This window comes from Nicotiana tabacum, chromosome 10 (assembly GCF_000715075.1).
Source record: "Nicotiana tabacum cultivar K326 chromosome 10, ASM71507v2, whole genome shotgun sequence".
Lineage (NCBI taxonomy): Eukaryota > Viridiplantae > Streptophyta > Magnoliopsida > Solanales > Solanaceae > Nicotiana > Nicotiana tabacum.
In genome coordinates this window covers 105351727-105376416 of record NC_134089.1, presented here as the reverse complement: position 1 = coordinate 105376416, position 24690 = coordinate 105351727, and the positions used below count along the sequence as shown (strand labels likewise).

The 24690-nt window shown below is 36.2% G+C and overlaps 2 protein-coding genes across 5 annotated transcripts; one reads left to right on the top strand and one right to left on the bottom strand.

The window, feature by feature from the left end:
- Positions 1 to 8791: 8791 nt before the first annotated feature.
- LOC107830177 (myosin-2) lies at positions 8792 to 22036 on the top strand. Of its 4 annotated transcripts, none has more exons than XR_012695670.1 (25): positions 8792 to 9561; positions 9824 to 9925; positions 10011 to 10154; positions 10241 to 10391; positions 10511 to 10538; positions 10720 to 10888; positions 10980 to 11043; positions 11177 to 11190; positions 11292 to 11376; positions 12364 to 12467; positions 12583 to 12721; positions 13320 to 13438; positions 13602 to 13754; positions 13848 to 13937; positions 15039 to 15116; positions 15536 to 15691; positions 15879 to 16082; positions 16215 to 16420; positions 16498 to 16633; positions 18728 to 18857; positions 19203 to 19313; positions 19384 to 19484; positions 19640 to 19709; positions 20232 to 20435; positions 21230 to 22036. XR_012695670.1 is itself a non-coding variant. In XM_016657664.2 (24 exons), the coding sequence occupies exons 1-24, from the start codon at positions 9241 to 9243 to the stop codon at positions 21689 to 21691; spliced, it is 3471 nt and encodes a 1156-aa protein (XP_016513150.1). In that variant the 5' UTR covers positions 8792 to 9240; the 3' UTR covers positions 21692 to 22036. The 4 variants fall into 4 exon arrangements, 2 of the variants coding, with proteins under 2 accessions (XP_016513150.1, XP_016513144.1); XR_012695671.1 differs by having other exon boundaries at positions 21227 to 22036; XM_016657664.2 differs by lacking the exon at positions 19640 to 19709.
- A 450-nt stretch (positions 22037 to 22486) lies between these two features.
- LOC107830195 (chlorophyll a-b binding protein 13, chloroplastic) lies at positions 22487 to 23726 on the bottom strand. The gene is made up of 3 exons (XM_016657680.2): positions 23496 to 23726; positions 23263 to 23424; positions 22487 to 23085 (listed from the first exon to the last, which is right to left on the bottom strand). The coding sequence occupies exons 1-3, from the start codon at positions 23610 to 23612 to the stop codon at positions 22576 to 22578; spliced, it is 789 nt and encodes a 262-aa protein (XP_016513166.1). The 5' UTR covers positions 23613 to 23726; the 3' UTR covers positions 22487 to 22575.
- Positions 23727 to 24690: the final 964 nt, after the last annotated feature.

The window sequence follows — 24690 nt, the reverse complement described above, 5'->3', positions numbered from 1 at the left end:
TCCAAACGACCACCATCCTCACGACGGACCAGCGACGCAGCCACACACAGTCACACCTGCCCGCCCCCTCTCCTCTCCTTCTCCAAACAAACCACCTTACCCAAGCGACCCCTCCAGCTCAAAACCACCCTCCCATGGCTGCCTTTTTCTTCTGCTTCGTCTTCAACTCCAGCCATGGACGAACCACCATGAAAGACCACGTCAACCTCCAGTCCAAAACCAAGCGACCAGTCGTCCCTGCTCCTCCTCATTCCTCGACGTGAGTCGCTGCTTCGTGCAGCTTCACCAGTCCGTCGACCTCCAGCCATGAATGACCACGTCGCTTCAAACAACCCTACTGCCATCTCCAGCAACCACGGTTGCTGTGTCTTCTTCTTCGTCAGTCCGACGACCAACACCTGAAGCCATCGATCCTCCAATCGCCGGAAAAACCATCGCCAAACCACCAGCTCCCTCACGTCAAGCAGCGCTGCTGCTGTTGCTGTTTCTTCTTCTTCGTCAGCAACTCCATCTCCAGGCAGTACGTTGAGGTCATGCTCAGTCATACGTCGAGGTTCCGTTCGAACCCGGACTTCAAACTAATAGGTTTCCGTTCTCTTTTCTTTTAGTTTTCATTCAGTGAATTCATCTTCCGCTCCTTTTCTTCTTTCTATGATTATGTTCGTGTTCCGATAGGTTAGTTTGAATTAGAACCCAGGTCTTTGTTTGTGTTAGAGATAATTCGTGTTCATTTTTGTTTGAAGTTCGTTAGTTTTTCATCAAGTGATTTAATGTCGAGTGTTTATGTGTTGGTCTTTAGTTTTTGATTTAGTTTGAATTATTTATCTTTGTTATGATGTTGTTTGATTTAGTTTGAGTTCAACTGATGTTGAGTTTAGTGATTTAAATCTACTTATTTGTCCCGTTAAGTTCGGATATGAATCTGACTCTGTTGTTAATTCATGAACGTTGTCAATTAGGAGTTTGTTTGGACGAGTTTGTTATTCAGAGTTTGTTTGTTAATTGGATCATTGATTAGGTGAATTGGTTATAGCTGATATGGTTTTGGTACAGATTGAAAGGGATGTGGGTAGAATGGTAATTTCAGTAGTTTCAGGGGCATTTTCGGGATTTTAAGTTTTAAAAAATGATAATTTGAGTGTTCTGTCCACTAAGTACTAATAATATTAAATTAATACATTTTTAATACATAGTGGGGGCAAGACATATGGTAGTGGGCATTAATACATTGTTTAATATAGTGGGGGACAAAGCATGCGGTAGTGGGGAATAAGAGAATTAAATAAAGAAAAGATATGTGGTAGTGGGAACTAATATATTTGTTTAATATAGTGGGGGACAAAACATTAAGTAGTGGGATTCAAAAGGGGGATGAGGAGAAGATGGTGTGATTTAATTTAAGTGCTTCAAGTTTGGCTATAAAGAAGAAGAGCTTGACACAAGTTAAGAGGAGGATTTTCTGAACATTAAGAGAGAATTGAGGGGTCAGAAAAAAAAGGAAAAACATTAACTGGTCTTTCAATCTAAAAAAGGTTTTATTAAACACTGTTACTAGGCTGTTCTGTTTCCGTTACTGTTGTTGTTGCTGTGTGTTGCTACTGCTCCTGCTGATCCTTTTCTTCCTTTTCCTTGTGGTCCCTTTCTAGGTACATTTTCGAATCAATCTGATGTGGCTGTGAGATGTGAAAGTGAAATGAAATGCTAGGGTGTTTGATGAATTAGTGTTGTATCTATAGTTTAATAAGATATGTGACAAGTATTTATATAGTTTAGTTTTATAACTCAACTGGAATGCATGACGTAGTCTTGTATTTAACCGGAACTGTTTGGTTTTCAAACTATAGTTTGTAGTTGTCAATTACAGACTCCATGTAGTTAAATATGTAATTTGTAGAATGAACAAATAAGTTAAGGGATTAGTTGTCATATTTCATCTCTAGCTTTCTTTTTGTATTTGAGGCAGATTTTAAATAGGCAGTGTTCGATTCCGTTAGGCAGCATATAGGCCAATATTCGAATCCGTGTTGATAACATTTCCTAGCCGTTAATTCCAATAGTTTAAATCAATTTTAGGAATGTTAGTTTAAATCAATTTGGAGAATGGTTAGTTTGTTTTGAATATCTTGACAGTTTTGTATGCATTTTGTAATTTCAGCTTTAGTAGTTCACTTATAGAATAAAGGCATGAAACATTTCTCCATTTTTACGAGTTCGAGTGTAAATTACCGTTATCATCTACTTTAATCCAATAACTACTTGTCAAGCATGTAATTAATTAAGACTTTTCTCGTTTCTTTTAGAGACAAACTTAATAGAAATGTAGTCACTTTAGGAATGCCCTTTAAAAATAAATGAGACGAGCCTCGCCAAATAAAACGCAAGCTGCGTGGCTCTCAATAAATGGTTAATAATTAATTAGACTTCGGATGGGCCGTTTTAGCAAGATTTCACGGCCTTCTCAAAAATAATAATGTGCTAGTCGCTTTAGGCGTGTCTTTAATAATTTACTTTCTTAAATGCGGGTGTACATTGATGTGACCCAAATCCAAATCTCAACGGAGTCGAAATGTGTCGCTAATCACGGGTAAATTGATTGTGACGTGGTTCGAGATGCATGTTCATGACGTTGCAAATTCCTTTAAAAAAATAATGAATGAGACGAGCCTCGATAAACAAGAATACACAAATTGCAGGGCCCTCAACGGACAGTTATTTCGAATGCTTAGATTTCGAGACAGGCCGCATAGCGAACTTTACGACTTTTTTCTCAAAATAACAACGCATTAGTCTTTAGGCGCGTATTTAATAATGTTATTTTACTAAACTCGGGTGCACATTTATGTGACCCAAATCCAAATCTCAACGAAGTTGGAACGTATCAAAAATTGCGGGTACATTTATGTGGCGCAATTCGAGATGCATTCTCACGACGTTGCAATTCTTTGAATAAATAATAACAAAGCGGTAAATAGTTAAAATTTGCACGTAGGTTCATAATTATATAAAATCAGATAATCAAGCCGAATATGACAGTTGAGCGACCGTGCTAGAACCACAGAACTCGGGAATGCCTAACACCTTCTCCCGGGTTAACAGAATTCCTTATCCGGATTTCTGGTGCGCAGACTGTTAAACAGAGTCATTCTTTTCCTCGATTCGGGATTCAACCGGTGACTTGGGACACCACAAATCTCCCAAGTGGCGACTCTGAATCTTTAAATAAAATCCCGTTTCGATTGCCCTTTAATTGGAAAAACTCCCTTCCGCGTCCCTTTGCGGCGGCGCGGGCGAAAAAGAAGGTGTGACACTTTGCCATAAATATGAATTACTATTTCACTTTGTGGTTATTTTTAGGTTCCAATGACACCTATGAGAATAGTGCAAAAATAAAATTATCACTACGAGAATTGAGAAAATGTTAGTCTTTTTTCATGTAGTGTTTCTTAATTAATATATGACGATTATCTATAATTATTTAGAAGGTTTAAATGTTAAAGTTATTTACATATAATTCAAATAACTCAGATATTTAATATGGTTAGTGTCAAATATCAAAATGGAGTAAAAAAATTCACTAGCTAAAGAATTTTTTATATTTTTAGATAGCTAACTACAATGGTTTGAATTAAGAATAATATTTTAAATTATATTATTATAAAAATAATTATTATTGAAAAATAATATTTTAGAAACTGAAATTTTGAGAAAGAAATATTTTTAATAGATATCAACACACCAAATAAGAGTTCAAGTAGTAGTAAAAGAGTTAAGTCTTATCCAAAAAGTCATTCATTGTCTCAACATTTGATTGTTTTGCCATAAATATGAGTTATTATTTTGATTCCTGACTATTTTTAGGATCCAATAACACCGGCAAAATGGTATCAAAAAGGAAAAATAGAAGAAATAGTTAATTTTTTTCATGTAATTAATATCCAATGATTATCAATATTTACTAAGAAAGTATAAATTTTAAGATTATTTATATACAATCCAAATAATTTAAATATTTGACATAATTAGTGCGTGAGTACTAATACTAGTTTAATAAACAGTAGTAGTAATAGATAATAGGACTGTATACCAATTAATAATTAATGATAAATAAAATGAGGTGGGGTGGATTGAGGTGCAGCTGGATGGATATAATGGGCCATGATCATTGATCACAATCACGTCAACGTGGCATCTGAGAGCTTTGATCTCCAACACATATGGAGGATTAGGTTTGGTCATGGCCCACTTTTAGATTTGTTAGAAATTCGCACTTTGTCTTTAACTCGTCTATCTTTGCATGTTTGTTTTCCTCAATTAACGTATTATCTGTCTAAAGCTATAATCATTAATAATGGCCAAGAAACAGTGTCAAATTTGCTTTTAATTCCCAACATCAGTTTTGCTGACGAATTGATAAGCTTCGGGACACTATCTATTGAAATATATTTATGGCATCCGTAAATAATTTAAATACAAAATATAACAGTAAATACAGAGAACAAATTACAAACTAATATATCCATTGATTCCATTCTATTTAATTTTGTCAACAAAGACAAATCCCTTTTTTGTGGGAAAAAGTTTTTTTTTTTTTTTTTTTGTTTTTCAACGGAAAAGGACGTTTCTTTACCAGAGAAAAATTTGGCACAATTTCTTTTAAAAATAATAAGTCATTGTGTTAATCTTTGACTTTGTGTCATATAAACAATTAATAATTTTGACATTTTCCAGCCCAGTTTTCAAATGTTACCTGCTTCAAAAGTTTAAATTTTGAAGTCACTTACATGGCTCCAATGAACAACATGATATCGTTAAGGATTGTTACGTTTTCGTCTTCTTCTCCTATCGTTTCTTTTTTAAAAATATGCTAATAGTATTTTTTATGGTACTAGAATATACTAGTACTAGAGACTAAGATTACCATAATATAGGATGAGTACATTATATTTTGTGCATTAATAGTGTAAAAAATGTTTAACTTTTAGAATAAGTTGATCCATAATGACATGTAATTATCTATGCATGTCATATTATCCATTTCTTGTAACTTAAAAAATAAAGTGATAACATATTATAATTACTAGTTAAATTGTAGCATAAAAAAATTGCACAATCACGGTAGATAATTGATACTTTTATGGGATGTAATGTTGCTATATCACTCAACATATATTCGAAAGCAGTACATAATTAAACTAAAGCGAAAATACACAAAGGACACCTCACACCTTTGCTCTATTGGTCCATGCCTAACATTCATTCCTTATAGAAAGCATTTCGCATAAATTTATGATGCACAATTATGTTGGATATGAACTATTGAAGATTCATTTGGAGGAGTTTGGTCGTAAGTATAAAGAACCTTATTATAAAAAATTGATTACAAACATGTGACACCATGCTTGCAGCTATTATTCAAATGTTCACGTGGTTAGAAATTCAAAATGAAAAGATACTGACATATTATTCAGATGTTGATGACTAGAAATCAAAATAAAAAAGGTATAATAGCGTATTATTCAAATATTTATGGTTAAATTAGATGTTTGTAATGAGAGTGTTAATGGTGTCTCATGTTGAAATACAAAAAGAGTATTTGAGGTGAATCTGAAAAGAAAAATAAAAGGTTAGAATACATCACCCCTTAAGGAATCAGCGTATATATATATATATATATATATTGTATAGAAAGAGTGTCCGGCCTCTGAGTATTTTTTGCTTTAACCTAATTCATCTCACAGATTTGCCGCTCGGGATTACACCATCATCGATCATGTGACTTTGTAATGTGCTATATAAAATTTTTCGTTTTTCTCTCCCATTTCATTGTGAGACTCTTAACCTAAGGTATCATGCACACTCATTCATCATAAGCATGTTAGTCCTTTTTTGTTCGTCCTCTTTGGACCGTCCAAGTGCGGCTCAACTAATTTAGTGGCCTAAAGCCGAATTTTAATAAGAATCTAAATTTTATACACCTATACAAATATATACAAAAACTTTGATGTTGTCTTTTTTCCTTCTCTACTTATTTATATAATAGTTCATACAAGATATATGACTTTTAGCTTCATTTAGTAATATTATTATTATTTATATTATCAAGGGTTAATTCAAATTAATAAGATGTTAGCCATGTATTTATAATACATTACCTTGGATCTTGATGTAAAAAACTTTATTTGTTAATACAAAGATTTGAGCAGTTTAATTCGAAGTTCTAGAATATTTCTTATGTTAAATAGTAAATATTCTTTGTTTTTTTAAAAACCTTTTTACACAGATTTTATACTTTTATTCTACAAAGTTCAAAATTGTCTAAGTCAAAATATTATTACGTATTTTACCATTAACATTTTTTGGGGCCTCAAAAGTTTTGGGGCCTAAAGCAAAAGGCTTTACTAGCCTCGTCCTCGAGCCAGCCATGAGACCGTCCTTTATTACGGACGTCACATAATTTTCACTTAAGAAAAATAAACTCTTTTCAATACACATTTTTCCATTTTCAATATGTCATTTAAAGTTCAGCAATCAGCAAATACTCATTCTCAAACAAAAATTGTAAATACTGAAATAATTTTTATGCCAAACGGGATATTATCGGACTCCTATCCTTATCCCGAGATGCTTGAAAGGGATCGCTCATAGGCCATAGCGATAAAGGTAACTAGCTAAGGATATTCCAATATGATTCCAATTTAGCTATGAACACCATTAGGATGACTGTTTTTTTCTTTTTATATTTTATTTCGAATTTCGCTTAATATTTTATAGATAGTACCTTCTATTTGAATATCAAGAAGCTAATCAGGTTCCTGTTTCCTTTTCTGATAGAATCCCATGACATAAATGATCAAATTTACACTTGTATTAATATTTCCCGCGAGTTCTTTGAGAAGGAATATTTGCCTCAAATTATTATTAGAACTTTCATTTACATCATACTTATACAAGATACTAAGTATTTCCTACCTTACCGAAAAGGAAAAAAAAAGAGTCTGAAGTGACACTACACTACATAAGACAACTCAATAAGCTACAAAAACATCAAAACTAAAAGCAACTAACCACAAAAGCGGAAATGCCCTTTTCAGCTTTACAAATTTGAGTAACCCCACTATAAGATAAATTATGGAGCATGCCAATATCTAGAACACGTTTAACCATAGATTTTGCCAAAATTTATTTGGATTTCTTTTTTCTGGCAAATGTATATTTGTTCATAAATTTATTTATATTTTAGCAAATTTTAAAATCCAAATCTCAAAACTAGCTCAAAATCTGGTTTTGGCTCAAAATATTACTATTATTTTTTTTCAAAAAATTGCCCAAACTTTTATATTTTACAAAAGAGCCCACCATTTATTATTTTGTAACCATGCTGCTTCGTCTTCTCAGTCATCAAATAGTGTATTGTATAGTTCATTATAAAAATGATAATTTTGTACCAAATTTATTTATGTTCAGGACTATTGGTTTGCGATAATATAGGGTGTGTTTGTTATGAAGGAAAATGTTTCCAATTTTCCCATGTTTGGTTGACTTAAATATTTTGGAAAACATTTTCCTTATGAATTCATTTTCCTCCAATTGGAGGAAAATGTTTTCCTTATCAAGAGAAGGGAAAACATTTTCCAAAGCTCCTTCTCAACCTTCCCCACCCTCACCAACCCACCCACCCCCTTTCCAAAAAAAGGTTTCTTTTTTCAAATTTCAGTTTTTCCGTTACCACCCACCCAACTACCCCTCCATCCCCCGCCGCAAAAAAAAATATTTTTTTTACCTTATTTTTTTTTTTAATTTTTTTTCGTTTTACTGCCCCCCCAGCCCCTCCCCCCGAAAAAAATTTTTAAATATATTTTTCAGTTTTAATTTATTATTTATCGGTTTAAAGGCTCAAAATTTTACAAGCTCCAAAATTACGAGTTCGGAGGTTTATGTGTTTGGAAGTTTACGGGTTTAAAAATTATAAAGTTTACGGGTTTGAAATTCTGCGGTTTTGAAAATTTAGCGGTTCGAAAGTTTATGAAATTTGTGGGTCCGGAAGGTTGTTGGTTTGAAAGTTTATGGCTTCATGTTTATTATATCTAAATTATTTATGAATACTCTAGAGAAGTCATTTTCCTTAATTTGCGTACCAAACACCAGAAAATAAATAAGATTACTACTTGTTTTTCCAAGAAAATATTTTCCACGGAAAATATTTTCCGTTATACCAAACACACCCATAATGAATGTTATTGATAAAGGTTCTATTGGGTATTTGTGATAGTTTTTAGAACTTGTGGGTATAAGTCATGTTCATAATTTTTTTTAAAAAAAAGTAAAATATGTTTTGAAAACTTATGTCCAAACACATTTTCATCTTCAAACCAAACTTCACCCAACTCAGATTTTCCAAAACAAATTTGGGAATCATTGGCCAAACGCTAGTAATTTGACCTGAATATATCCTATATTTACGTACATGGTAGAAACAAAAAAAATAATACATAATAAATAAATTAGTATATAACGGTACATGGATTTAAATTTTTTCTAAACATGTAGAATAATATTGTTTGTAAAACAAAAATTCACAAGAGAAAGAACAAAAAATGCTTTAAGCAGGAAGTAAAACGGAAGAATTAAAAAATTGAAGCCTACTACTGTAATTAGAGAAGAGTTATAGGACCAAATTTAGATTCCACCAAATGCCACATTTTATCCGCTTCCTTTCAGGTGTCTCTGTCTGCCAATGCAAAATTTCAGGTCTACGCTATTTTAGCAAAGTACATTACTAGTAGTAGGATACTATATCACTAAATTCAAATTTATTTAAATTTCCTTCATCAAAATCCAACGGTTCTTTCAATCCTATTACTACATACTCGACCAAAACTGATAAATTTTCAAAATTTCATATCCATTATTTTCTATTTTGGTTCTGTCTGAACGGCAGTTTTTGTTTTTCTAAATATAAAACCAACCAACACACGGCACACAAAAGTGAACATCCTTTTTCTTTTTGATAAACCAGAAAAAAAAAGCTTCTTTCCTCATTAGATAATATCTATTTCTGTCTTTAGGCAATTTTGCTTCTCTTATTATTCTCTGTCTTCCTCAAAAAGTTTGTTTACTCGACATAATGAGCCAACCCCATGTTCTTGATTTAGCCTAAAAAGAAGTTCCCTTTTATTTTCCCCTTATTGGAATGAGAAATTTTTTGTACATATAATTCTTACTTCTGAGGGAAAAAAAAGGATGTTGTCCGTTTCGCCAAATTCTATGGCGCGTAGTTCGTTAGAGGAAATGCTGGAAACTCTCCGGAAAAGGGACGAAAATGAGAAACCCAAAGACTTGCCACCGGCATTACCGGCTCGGCCCAAGCTTAAATCCAAGACTAGGCCTCCCTCACCGAAGCGAATGTTGCCCAATAGCTTGGGAATTAAAGGAGATGTTGAATTGGAGAAGAATAGTAGCAAGAAATTACAAGAGTCTAAAGGGTTGCAAAGGAATGCTAATTTTGGGGCTTATAAGAAGGTTAAAGGAATGGAACCTAACATCAATTATTTTATTAACAAGGTAAAATATAGTTACTGTCAGAAATGCATTGTCTTCATTTCTGTAAATTTACTGTCTTTATTCATATAACTCTTGTTTCAGATTGATCCGTAGTTCTGGTAGTTATTCTTATAGTTGCCTTAATTCAATGATGGATTAGTGCGTAGTTTTGGAGCTCCACCTGTTTTCTTAATTGTGTTTGGTTTGTTTACTGTTGGAAGATTTTGAGGGTTGTTCTAAAGATAGTATTTCTATGTAGCTAAGAGCTATATTTGTGTTTCAGAAGCTCCGCATCTGGTGTTGCCTGAGGAATGGACAATGGGTATCAGGACAGGTTCAATCATCTTCAGGAGATAAAGCTACAGTATTACTATCTGATCGCAGTGTGAGTTCACGTATACCTGCTATTCCTAAATGATGAATATTTAAAGTTACTAGCTGCATGGTACTTACACATTGTCGTACTATAGGTTGTGACAGTGCCTGTAGGAGAGCTTTTACCTGCTAATCCTGACGTTCTTGAGGGTGTGGATGATCTAATGCAACTTAGTTATTTGAATGAGCCATCAGTTCTTCACAACCTTCAACACAGATATGCACGGGACACAATATATGTGCGTAATACTAAACTGCCTATATGCCTCGTTTTGTAATTTCATGTCTCTCCACTTTTAATCTTTCTGTCCCGCTATGCCTGCAGAGTACGGCAGGGCCTGTTTTAATAGCAATCAATCCCTTCAAAGATATCCAATTGTATGGGGACGAATTTGTTACAGCTTACAGACAGAAGTTCTTGAATGATCCTCATGTTTATTCTATTGCTGACACTGCATACGATCGAATGATGGAAGGTTTTCCACGGAACCATATTCATTGTTATTATACCAAAATAGTTCATCGTTAGCTGTTTTAAAAACCTTAGATGCAAGCTGATCCTAATTTCTTTGCTTTTACCTTTTGAATCGTGCAGATGAAATAAGTCAATCTATTATCATAAGGTTGGTGAAAATGTCTCTTTGGTATCTTTAGTGCTGCGAGATACTTAGTGTGTATTTCTACCTTACCCCTACCCCGAAGGAGTAGTGAGGCTGTTAAAGTGATTGATGTCTTAGATAGTAATTATCAAATCAAGGTGATTTTAGTGATTGGGAGGAACTAATTTCTCTTCATATCATACAGTGGGGAAAGTGGATCTGGGAAGACGGAAACAGCAAAGATTGCAATGGAATACTTGGCTATGATTGGCGGAGGCCGTAATGCAATAGAGAGGGAGGTGCTGCAAACAAGCTACATACTGGAGGCCTTTGGGAATGCCAAAACTTCCAAGAACAACAACTCTAGTCGATTTGTCAGTCTCTATGCCTTACTCTTTTTTCGTTACTTTCCTTTATTTCCCCATTTGTTGCACTTGTTCTGACAGTTGTCCCTGATGGATGCAGGGAAAGTTGATTGAAATTCATTTTAGTGCAACAGGAAGGATATGCAGTGCTAAAATACAAACCTGTATGTGTCTACAAAATTTGATTCAGATATTGCAATTTATTGTAATTGTCGTTTCCTAACTGTTTTGGCATTGTTACTGACTTTTATAATTCTTTGTGCATGTCCAATGTGCTAATGCTAAAACAATGAGTAGTACTTCTTGAAAAGGTGGGATTTTCTTCTCCTCTCTACCCTGGATCTTCATGTTGCATTTATATCAGTACAATTGCAATCTAATTCTTTTGAAACATAATGTCTTCTTTGGTCAGTCGAGAGTAGTTCAACTGGTCAATGGAGAGAGGTCCTACCATATCTTTTACCAACTATGTGCTGGGGCTCCACCTACTTTGAGAGGTCTGTAATTGATACTGGACCTCATTGTGCTGTTGTTATTGCTTATTTCACTCGTAGGGCTTCACATGGCTTTAAACATTGCCGTCTCCATTGGTTGTGATTGTGCAATTAGTCAGCGATGTAACTTCATTGCCAAAACAATTTCTGTTTTTGATGCTGTGTGGTTACAACTCCTGAGATGTTTTCCGCATATCTTTTCCTGAACTGAAATTTCAGCGATCTTAAAGATGAAGCAGGGGCTGTGATTTTGAAGTTGTAAACAATCAATGTAATAGGATATAAGAGTAAATTAATAGACACAAAACTTAGTAATTCAACAAGATCTTCTTAAACATGGAAGTGGGACTGCATCATAAGGTGGTCTGAAAAGAAAATCATGAGGACCAGCGATTGAATCCCAGCAGAGGCGACAAAACTAGGTGGGTAAACCGGACACCAGTGTTATGGTGGGTAGAGTCGCCCAAAAACGTATGTTCTGGTCGGAGGATGCACGCAACCTGTGAAATATGAGCGCTGTGTCACCAGTTAGACCGGACACCAGTGTTATTAAAAAAAGTGGAAGTGGAACTCTGGAGCAGAAAAATCTAGAAGTTAGGCATACAGCTTATGAATCATCTAAAAAGTGAGAAATTTTATTGGAGTTAAAAACTCTGTTTAATGGAAGTTCTTTCAATATTATGTGTATATAATTTTTTGTTTTACTAGAAAAGACAACATTTAAGAGATTGAACAGACTTTTTCTTGATTAAAAAAAGAGAGATTGAAATGACTCTTTTATTTCTGGTGCTCTATAAATTTTCTGTTTTGGTTTTGTAGGACCTAGAAGTCACAACGGTCTCTGTACAACTTTAGATAATTCTTTGTTTCTATTTCTCTTCTTTAGGAGGGCAGGGGTGTTAGTTAAAGATTCTATTTTTTGTTGATAAATTAGTTATAAAAGCTGCAGAAAGATTTCTTCTTGAGAACTTCTATGTGATTCATTCTCAGATAAACTTAAGTTGAAAGGTGCATCTGAATACAAATATCTCAACCAGAGTGACTGCTTGGTGATCCATGATATTGATGATGCTGAGGAATTTCGTAAGCTTATGGTGAGCCTTAAGGGATAAGACATGGTCAACTTATGTTTGATTTCTGTTCTTTCAGTTCAATGCCGTGCTGGATTTTTTTTGTAATTATTTCCTTTGTTTCTCTTACTTTCACCAGGAAGCCCTAAATACTTTTAGGATTTCTGAAAGGGATCAGGAGCATGTTTTTCAGATGATTGCTTCAGTTTTATGGCTGGGAAATATAACATTCGAAGTAATTGACAATGCAAGCCATGTTGAAGTTGTGCAAAATGAAGGTGGGCTATCTTATCAATGTAGCATTAGCTAATGTTGATCCTCTTCTACTTTTGTTCAAGCTGAAATAAATACAGATATAATTTTCATAATCTTATACATATATAAGTAATTGTACTCTTGGTCAATTGTAAATTAGCTTTCCAACTGTGAATCTCTTGACTTAGCTTTTGCTCAGCATCCATATAATCGGTTTCAGCTTAAACACTTTCTTCCATTTCGAGTAAAGGGCAGTCTATCATATTTCTCATTGTCAGTTGGCTGCTTTTCTCTGGAGTAGTTATGTTAACTCCAGAAGTACTCTTGTTAACTCCATTTCTCTGCAATTTTGAGGGTCTCTCTTAGGCTTGTCCACTTTTTGGGCCATGAGCGGTTTACATTGTTATAGAGCCTCTGTTGTTGTGATTCATGCGAATTTCTTATGCTTCTTATGATAATTCTTTCCTGCACCTCTTGTATGGTCTTACTTTGTTACAATAATTGTGAAGTTTCTTGCTTCACTTTGTTTGCAAGGTCTTCACTTTTTAGTATTCATTTATATTCTGTGCTTCCATGGAGGCCGTTTATCTGTTTGGTTTCTCACCATCTTTTATATTGCAGCTGTTACAAATGCTGCTAGCTTGATTGGATGCAGAGTAAATGACCTCATGCTAGCTTTATCAACACGCCAAATACAAGTCGGCAAGGATAAGGTTGCCAAGAGTTTAACTATGGAGCAGGTTAATCGAAGTGCTTATATTCCATCTCTTGCTGATTTTCTTTTTTCACATTTCATTCTGATATTTACCAGAAGATGTGCTATTTTCATTAATTATTCTTATATATGAATTTAGCAATCCTATTTCTTCTCTTGAGAACGTGACTCATGTTGAATCTGATCAGGCAACTGATAGAAGAGATACATTGGCGAAGTTCATTTATGCAAACTTGTTTGACTGGATAGTTGATCAAATGAACAGAAAACTTGCAATGGGTAAAGAACAGAAGGGTAGATCCATAAATATTCTGGATATTTATGGTTTTGAATCATTTAAGGTAAATTTATTTGTGTCTTTTTTAAAAAGAACTATTATACTGCATAGGAAGATTTCTTGTATCCAACTTGACAGTCCCATTCCCACTTTTCAGAGAAACAGTTTTGAACAATTTTGCATAAACTATGCAAATGAGAGGCTCCGGCAACATGTCAACCGACATCTTTTGAAACTTGAACAAGAGGTAAGCATATCATGATCCTCCCCAGTTCATTCTTATTGCTTCATCCCTTTCCTCTACTAACTTCTTTAACTGAAAGGAGGTAAAACGGAACAAGTCTCTTTACCGGTTTTGCATAAGCTGACTATAATGAGTGAAACTTTTTATGAGAACTGGGGCTGAGAAATTGTAGTTGTCAAAAATAGCACGTGCCTTACGCGTGCTAAACTAGCTAAGCCCCGAACAAACCATCCCTCTCCAAGGCTCAAAGCCTGTGACCGACTCGCACTACTGACTCAATACGACCAGTTCCGGGATCAAATATCCATTCTTAAACCGTCCTGTACGAGCCGGAATAATGATACGAGCACCCTATATTTACTGGCCATGACTTCAATTTGTTAAGCCACGACGCTCCCACACCAATTCCTCTGCCCGAGTCTCAAGGGATAAGGTTGAGAGTCCAACAAACTCCTCAATCAACCCGACAATCTGGATGAGATTTGCACCATAATGGTCCATGACCTCATTCATGTCTCTTCAATGGAGACTCCGCCTACACTTGGACCCTAAGAGACTCATGTCCTATATAAGTCGGACTAATGAACAAGCGAAGGCATCTAATCCATTCTTTATCACCTGTCATCAAGGCAATCAAACTTCAAGCTTACTACTTCCAGCTCTCAGGTTACTTTCCATACTTAATGCCATTTCCATTTTCACTCATAAGCTTTCTAAGAATTAGCCTTGTACTTTACATATTCAAAGGAAACATTGTACGATCGCGGATTTGGACTGTTGAATAAAACAATACGCTCTCTCTTCCTCTCTATTCACTTTTTTCTCATTTCAATTGTATTGATGATTTTGTTTGTACTGCTAGTACCCTCTTCCTTATCAACTCTAGAGTAATTTACCTTCAACAGAAACTATTAGGGCATTTAAGATCAGTGGCTGCTGCAGAAATTTGTATGTTACGCAGAAAAACACAAGATTGTTAGACTCAGATTTTTCCTGTCTGTAGTTTTCCTGTTGTATTTTCGGGCTTTATTACTCTCCTGAAGATATTCCTTACAGCATCATTTTTAGATGTCGATGCAAGAACTGATGTTTTTTTCATTTCAGGAATATGAATTGGACGGAATTGATTGGACAAAAGTTGATTTTGAAGACAACCAAGAGTGCCTGGATCTTTTCGAAAAGGTATTTCTGCCTTTTGGTTCTTTTTCCTATTTACTTGGCGTCAGGAGTTTATATAATCTGCTAGCTTTCTTCTGTCCTGGATTATACTTTCATTCTTAATTACGCAATCACACTGTTGCTCTTTTTCCTTTTTGGCCTTTTACATCTTTTTCCGTTTAGTCTTACTCTTTCCATGTTTAATTGTTGAGTTGGATGCAAAGGATAAAAATGCATCTGTTCGTATTGTCACAAGTTCTATTTGATATAGCTGCCACCACAATTTTCTTATCGTTCTATTCCTTCTTATGGGTTAAGTAGTGAAAATGCAATATATCAAGTCAATCATAAAGAAGATCTCTGTATTTTGGCTACGCAATTTACCACATGTATTTGAATGGACATACCAGTTGATCGATGAACTGTCATTTTTCATTTTGCAGAAACCCATTGGGCTTATATCTTTGTTGAACGAAGAATCAAATTCCCTAAAAGCCACTGATTTGACCTTCGCGAGTAAACTTCAGCAGCAGATCAAATCTGACCCTTGCTTTAAAGGTGAAAGAGGAGAATTTCATATTCGCCATTATGCTGGAGAGGTCAGTTTCTCTTATAAATGCATCTTTTCTTGTCATGTGCTATAGTTCTACGGATATTAAGTAGTATTTTCTTGTCATCTAGTACTCAATTACTCAGTTTGTCTAACTCTATGGAATCTCCGAGTTAATTACTCATTGTAGTTGTCTAACTCTGGACAAAGTAATTATTTATATTTGTTTTTTCCAGGTTACTTATGATGCAACTGGCTTCTTAGAAAAGAACAGAGATGCACTGCATTCTGACATTATTCAGCTACTCTCATCAAGTAACGGCCAGCTACCTCAGCTGTTTGCCTCTGTTTCTGCTAATGAAGATACAGAATTCTCGAGTCCATCAACCTATACAGGGGTGCCAGATTTTCAGAAGCAAAGTGTTGCAACTAAGTTTAAGGTGGTTATTTTCTCAACTTCTTTATAGAACTTGATCATGCTAACAAACTGAGCACTTTAGAAAATAAAAGTTTGTATCTTAGGGTACCCCAATAGTTGCTCAAGGTTTCCCTTTATCAAAAACTTCTGGCAGGATCATTTGTTCAAACTGATGCAGCAGTTGGAAAATACAACACCGCACTTCATATGTTGCATAAAACCAAATAATAAGCAGGTTCCTGGCATGTGTGACAAAGATCTTATCATACAACAGCTCAGATCCTGTGGTGTTCTTGAGGTGGTTAGAATATCAAGATCTGGCTATCCTACTAGGTTAACACATCAAGAATTCACAAGCAGGTGACATACTTGATCCTTAATTTGTCGCCGACTTGTCCTTTTGGTTGTTTTTGACTTATATGAATGCGGTATTTTAGGTACGGCTTCCTTCTGGTGAAGGATAATGCATGTCAAGATCCTCTAAGTATGTCAGTTTCCATTCTTCAGCAATTTGATATTCTTCCGGAACTGTACCAAGTTGGATATACAAAGTTATATTTCCGAGCAGGACAGGTGAGCTCATAGTTCCTCGTTTTCAGACATGAAGATAGGTTTACTTTTCAAACAATAATGTCATTGCCCTAATCATCAAAAAGACACTGCAGAAAGTTTACATCTTTTCTAATTTTTACTACAATATAGTTGAAGCAAATTATGACAAATAAAAGTGTGGTGCGTTGATATGGGCACAAGCTGGCCAGGACACCACCAACAACAACAACAACAACGACCCAGTATAATCCCACAAGTGGGGTCTGGGGAGGGTAATATGTACGCAGACCTTACCCCTACCCCGAAGGGTAGAGAGACTGTTTCCAGGAGACCCTCGGCTCAAAAAAGCAATAGGAGATGATATATTAGTACCATAAAAATGCGTGATAAAAATAACCACAATATACAAGAGACATGAAATATGAAATACAGCATACGAAATACGAAATACAAAATACGAAATACGAAATAGATGGCTGGTATAGTACAACTAGAAGGTAGAAGGTAAAGCCCAGCATCAATAGACGACCAATGACATTCCTAGTCTAACTCCTAACTGGATAGTCTCACTCTATTGTGCTGTAGAAATATTCACACTCTCCCCTAACCTACAACCTTAATGCTCGACCTCCATAATTCCCTATCAAGGGCCATGTCCTCAGTAATCCTAAGTCGCGTCATGTCCTGTCTGATCACCTCTCCCCAATACTTCTTAGGTCTTCCTCTACCTCTCCGCGTGCCCACTACAGTCAGTCGCTCACACCTCCTCACCGGTGCATCAGTGTTCCTCCTCTGAATGTGCCCGAACCATCTGAGTCTTACTTCCCGCATCTTGTCCTCCATGGGGCCACACCCACCTTCTCTCGAATATCTTCATTTCTAATCTTATCCATCCTTGTATGCCCGCACATCCACCCCAACATCCTCATCTCTGCTACTTTCATCTTCTGGATGTGTGAGTTCTTTACCGGCCAACATTCAGTTCCATACAACATGGCAGGCCTAACCACTGCTCTATAAAATTTACCTTTTAGTAACGGTGGCACTTTCTTGTCACACAAGACTCCCGATGCTAACCTCCACTTCATCCACCCCACCCCTATACGGTGTGTGACATCCTCGTCAATCTCCCCGATCCCCTGAATAACCGATCCAAGGTACTTGAAACTACCTCTCTTGGGAATGACTTGAGAGTCAAGCCTCACTTCAACTCCTCTTCCGTCGGCTCAACTCCAAATTTGCACTCGAGGTATTCCGTCTTCGTCCTACTCAACTTGAAACCTTTAGACTCAAGAGCATGTCTCCAAATCTCTAGCCTCTCGTTGACGCCGCCTCTTGTCTCGTCAATTAGAATAATGTCATCAGCAAATAGCATGCACCATGGAACCTCCCCTTGAATATGATGAGTCAGTGCATCCATCACCAGGGCAAATAGGAATGGGCTGAGCGCAGACCCTTGGTGCAACCCCGTAATAACTGGAAAGTGTTCAGAGTCGCCTCCTACTGTCCTAACCCGAGTCTTAGCTCCATCATACATGTCTTTAATCACCCTAATATAGTTACTCGGGACCCCTTTATCCTCTAAGCAGCTCCATAAGACCTTCCTAGGAACCTTATCGTACGCTTTCTCCAGATCAATAAACACCATGTGGAGATTCTTCTTCTTATCTCTGTATTGTTCCACCATCCTCCTAATAAGGTGGATAACTTCCGTGGTAGATCGTCCCGGCATGAACCCGAACTGATTGTCTGAAATAGACACCGTCCTTCGCACTCTCATTTCTACCACTCTCTCCCAAACTTTCATGGTATGACTTAGTAATTTGATGCCCCTATAGTTGTTACAGCTCTGGACATCACCCTTGTTCTTATACAACGGGATGCATATCATATTTTTGGATGCATATGTCCTTTTGGAGAAGGTTTGTGAGTAGTCCCATGCATATTGGAAAGAAGAACAATCAGAAATGAAGAAAAATATGGTTTATGGCTAACATAATTCCTCTGATATGTATGACCAATACAGTCTTCTAATGAGGCAATGGGTTTATACAATTGAAGATTGGATTTCCTTTTGTGTGCCTATCTTTGAATTTCTGTCTCTCTAACATGTAGATTGCTGCATTGGAGGATGTGAGAAACCAAGTTCTGCAAGGTACTCTTGAGGTGCAGAAGTGCTTTCGTGGTCATCGTGCTCGTTGTTACTTCCATGAGCTGAAAGGAGGAGTAATCACACTTCAATCATGTAAAGCAGATCCCTCTGCAGCTCTTTTTCCCTTTTTCTTTTGAATACAATAGAAGATGATATTCATGAACAATGTTGTGTCTATCAGTTTTTGATGAGTATTTGTCCATTTGAGGACTACATTAGATATCTTCAAAGTGTTGAGCACCAGGTCTGCCATTCTGATGATTTTAGAAAAAGAATAAATATAAAATTTCCTGCTATATGAAGCAATGCTGAAAGTTCCAAAAGTAACTAATGATATAAACCAGTTCAATTCTGAGCTGATGTATCAATATAGTAAAATTTTAAGATTTTCAATGCTGAATTTTACCTGATATTCTGACTCAAAATTCGTTCTTGTAGTTATTCGTGGTGAAATAGCAAGAAACCGGTATAATACTTCGGTGGGGTCTAAGGCGAAGGTGGCTCACAAAAGTGATGAGCAGCTGGTGGCTGTTGTGCAGATACAATCAGGTAAAGTTATTTGTATTGGCATCTCTGCAATTATGAAATCAAATAGATTTACACGTCTTTTTAATTGCAGCTATTCGTGGATGGTTGGCTCGAAAGGATCTTAATAAACTGCAGAGTGCAAAAACGTTAAATGTAGACATCCCAAAAACAGGCAGAAAAATGGAAGCCAAGGTACTCTATCATAAAGATTCAAAGATATCCTTACTATTACTAGGTCACTTTGCCTCAGTTTTTGTTCTCTTAATAGAACATATAACAGAATAATTGGTTTTCTATAAAAGCTTTTCCATAATTTTTTATTGAACTTTTCTTCTTTCTTCGTTCAGAATTGTAAAATCTGCTTTGGGACTAATATCTTTAAGAATTTGGTGGCCTGTTTGATGAAGCCAACTTTAGGTATTCCTTTTTTTTTTCCCTTCATTTTTTGGGATATTGAATCCAATTTTGGGTATGCAATTGCATTTCTGATTTCAGGGTGTCTCTTTTTTTTTTTTTTTTGGGGGGGGGGGGGGGGTCTTTTTTCATTGTTTTATTCTTACTTTGGAAGATGAAATGTTTTGGCATCTTGAAAATGCCGGGTATTTCATTATTAAGATTGAAAGAAAAAGACAGTGAGGGAACTGGGTAGGGAGGCCTTTTTTGGTTTATGCATTAGTCCTTCCCCACTCCCCTTGTAGAAGCAAAAAAAGAAAAAAAGACAGCTTGCGAAGAGTCACTGACTGATCAATCAGGATAATGGCTTCATTTTCATGCTTTCCTTTTTTCTTAATTCTTATTGCACTATGGCTTCTCAGTCTTGAAGTCTGATATTAGCCTAAATGCAAACCGTGGAGGCAACACTGTAGTCTTTAATATTTTTATTGACTGCTTGAGAACCTAGTTGATGCTGTAGTAAGTTTGAATCTTTTATGCAACCAGGAGTTGCCTCGAGAAATTTTACCTTCTGTTGTAGAAGACCTCGAAAGGCGCCTTTTAAAGGCTGAGGCAACCCTTGGAGAGAAGGAAATGGAAAATGTTGCCCTGAAGGAACAATTAAACCTATTCGAGGCCCGATGCCTAGAATATGAGGTCAAGATGAGGTCAATGGAAGAGATGTGGCAAAAGCAAATGGCATCATTGCAGGTGAGTAAGCTGCAATATGATCCTAGATAGTTGATCTGTTTTTGTACTCCCTCTATCCCAATTTATGTGGTATTTTTCACTTTTCGAGATTCAAACTTTTTTTTCGAAATAAAATTTGCATGTATGGAAACTACGTAAAAAGTAATATAAATCTCAATAATTAAAATATTTAAAAGGCTTATGAAAAATTATATTTAAAGAATAATTCGTCTGACTCTCAAAATTTGAACTCGGTCACCTAAATTGGGACGGAGGGAGTACTTGGTATCCATTGTTCTATGGAGCTCTACTGATATTGCTACTGCTTCTTCTCACATCCGTGGGCCAATTGAGAATTAGTTTGAGAAATGCTAATTTATCCTGAGATAGGCAACATCCTTTTTCTTTACCGTGTCTGGAGAGATATTGGGTGTAAAGATTGCATCCTTGCCATTTCTTTTAATAAGAAGATTGAAGCCTGATGATGGTAAATGGAAACAAAGATCTTCTTTCATTGGTTGGGGTTGGTCTACTTTGTCCCTTTCATCATTCACGTCAGCAGATCTTTTGTTATGAAGCAATATTTTAATTGCTTGGCTGATCACCATGTCCCTTTCATTGGCTGAAAACAAAATTGAAGCCTGATGTTTGTAAATGAAAACAGAATCTTCTTTAATTGGCTAATGGTATTTTATATTTCTATTGGAAATTGACTTTATACTCGTGAATTCTATTTCCGGATTTACTAAGGTAACTGTAACATTTAATGATGAAATTTCTAATTTGGTGATACATCAATTGTTTTGCTAAAGCAGGCTAGTCTGGCTGCAGCCAAGAACAGTCTTGGTGCTGGTGATACTACTGGTCGACCTGGAAAGCCTGAAGGTTCCCCATCTCCTCGCTATTATGATTCTGATGACGCAACATCTATGGACACTCCTGCGGGATGCACCCCAGTTAAATTTACTAACAGCTTAGGTGTTGGAGCTAATAGAGAGGTTAATGGTGGTTTAGCCATAGTCAGCCACCTCACACTGGAATTTGAGCAGCGGAAGCAGAATTTTGACGACGAAGCCTTGGCAATTGTTCACTTGAAACCAGGGCAGTTACATTCTACTAATCCTGCAGATGAGTACCGAAGACTGAAGTGCAGGTTTGAGGAATGGAAAAAAGATTACAAGGTCCGGTTAAAGGAGACAAAGGCAAAAGTACACAAGCTTGGTTGTTCTAAAGCAGGGAAGAATCGTAGAAAATGGTGGGGTAAGAAGAGCAAGTGATTTTAGCTTAAAATCAGTCGTTTTCTTCCCTAGGGTATTTTAAAATATATAGGTGAAACTAATTTCCCCAACTTATGGTTGGTAACATAGCAGAGTTGGTGGAGATTGGGAAATAGTGTGTGCGCTCGGTTATGGATCCTCTGATCCCCCCTAGATAGTTAAGAGCGTGTTTGTGAATAGCCTGTTGTAAACAATGCTAGGTTGTGTAATTACACTAGATAGCTTTGCCAGAATAGGACTAGAGTTTTCTCAGTCCACATGCTTTTGCATTAGCATATGTTGTAATTAGTTGTTACTGAAAGATGGTGATCAGTTGCAGAAATGTGATTACTTGATTGTTTACAACTCCAGAATGAGTGGCCAAACGTGATAGAGAGCGTTTGTTATTCTCATCTCATATCCTGATTCTTGTGAGCTGAAGAAGCTCAAAGTCCATACAGAAAGATAGCATATGCATTCTTCTTCTTGTTTCTCCCTTTAACTCTTTTTGCCATTGTTGACCTAGTTTATTACGTATGGGCTATTCGTGTAACTCGCCCCTTAGTTTAATTCCTGTTAACATGAGTTACTTTAGTTTCAGTATTTTTTAGGAGTTTTTTAAGTCTGCCTGAAATTTATATGCTAGTAGAAAATATAGAGATTGCGTTGTGCTTTTACTTCTAATTTATATAATATTGGGACATGTGATGAGCTTGAATGCACATGGCTAGTGAAGATTAATACAGCTAGTGTTAACTTGCTTGGATTGTGGCATAGTCCTTACCACAAGATCAGTTAAATGAAATGCTAGTGGTATTTATCACATGGCAAAATAGTGCCAAATATTTGCATTCTGAATGAATCAGTGGTACAAGCCTCTTGTGGAGGAAGTCAAAATGTAAAATTTAAGATCCAGGAACAAACTTAGTTGCATAAACCCATGCATTGTTAGCAACAGGGTTGTCAAGGTGATCCAAAAGGTTCTCAAGAGGACCTTTGCCAGTGACAATAGCTTGAACGAAGAATCCAAACATAGAGAACATGGCCAATCTTCCATTCTTGATCTCCTTTACCTTGAGTTCGGCAAAAGTAGTTGGGTCATCTGCTAGACCAAGTGGGTCAAAGTACTGGCCACCTGGGTAGAGATTGTTGCCATCACCAACTCCAGGAAGCCCATTAATTCTGAAACCTTCTACAAGGCCCATTAGAACTACTTGGAAGCCCAACACTGCTAGAATGCTCTGAGCATGGACAAGGTTTGGGTTGCCCAAATAGTCCAGTCCTCCTTCACTGAAGATTTGGGCTCCAGCTTTGAACCATACTGGTTCCTTAAAGTCCACTTTGACCCATTTCTCAAGAACTTCTGGGGTGATGCAACCCAGTGCCCCAAGCATGGCCCATCGCCCATGGATGACCTGGAATTGTTACAATTTTAATCATCATCAATCTATCAACTACATCTCAATCCTAAATTAGTGTCCACAGTTATACAAATCTTATGTAACATTCAGAAGATCAATTATCCTTTTTTACATAATTGTTCGATAACTTTTCTCTTTTATCCGGACTTGAGTAAAAGAAAAAGAAAGTACCTCAAGAGCTCTGTTCTTGGCAAAGGCCTCAGGATCAGCAGATAAACCGGCTGTGTCCCATCCGTAATCACCAGGGAATTCTCCAGTCAAGTAGGAAGGAGTTTGAGCAGAAAAGGGTCCCAAGTACTTGACACGGTCAGGTCCATACCACAAATCATTACTCTAACAACATTGAACAAAATGAGTTCAACTGAATTAAGTATTTTCTATAAAGAAGGAGACGAAAAATTTACCATGGTGAATTTGGCAGAGCCCATTGGAACTACATCTCTAAGAGGGTTGGCATATTTGATCTGGCCCAAGAATGGAGTTGCTCTAACAACAGTGGCGGAGCTGCCGGTTGCTGCCATTCTCTCTTTCTTTCTTAATTTCTCTCTTGGACTTCACATTTGACTAAGTTTCTTGCACAATGTATATATACAACTGCTAAAAATATGGAGGGTCCATCCCAAAGGATACTAGTTCTTGTGTTTAGAAAGTGACAATATTACGTGGGTGGCTAAGATTGCACGGACAGGAAATTGTGGTGTGAGATTTTTTTTGAAGTTGTGCTTGTGCATCAACCAATGAGAAGTGTTTAGATGATTTTAGTATCTCCAAGTCATATCCTCCTATCCAGATTATTATCTTTCTATAGCAAACTGTTAATAACAGAGTAATTACTATACGACAGTTAGACTACGTACTCATGTACTGTTGCACAATCCATCATTACTCGCGTACAAGCAGAGATAATCTACAAATTTTAAAACGTTTTAGTTTAAAATCTCTTGGAAACCTTAAACTCGAACCTCTCCAATTCAAATGTATACTCCAAAATTACTGGCATAATGGAGGTTTCTTTTAGCAGACAGAACAACGTTTGATGAAGTTCTCCAAAATAGTTATTTGAAACTTATGGGTTCAATATTTTAATTCTTTTAAATTACTGAGTTCTAAATTAATAATTTGTGTATAATTCAATAGTTTTTTAAACAAATACGGAGTTTGGACAAAAATTACTGGGTTAAGCTAAATCCGTATCCAAAGGGCTAGCTCCGTGCCCCTATTGCTAATGTATATATGGAGTAGATAACTGAGACAACTGGCAATGTTCATGTTACCATTAAGGCAAATAACTAGAAATTTTTAAATGGTGAAAAAAGCTTATGACAAATAGTAAGCCAGCCTTAATTTGTTCTAAAGAGTTAAGGGTTTGTAATTGAGTTTGGCATAATTATTACGAACGACGATACTTGACTGCTTACAAAATAATGAAAATTTTTGCAGACAAAAATACTAGATTTGAAAATTTTGGACAGTTTGGCATATTCCACTTTAATTAGTTTCTGTCAGACCTTAGTTTATTTCAAAACCGATGCACGGGTAGCACTAATTTTCTTAAATAGTTTCAGCTCATCTAGAATCCTCAATAAACTTTAAAAAAGA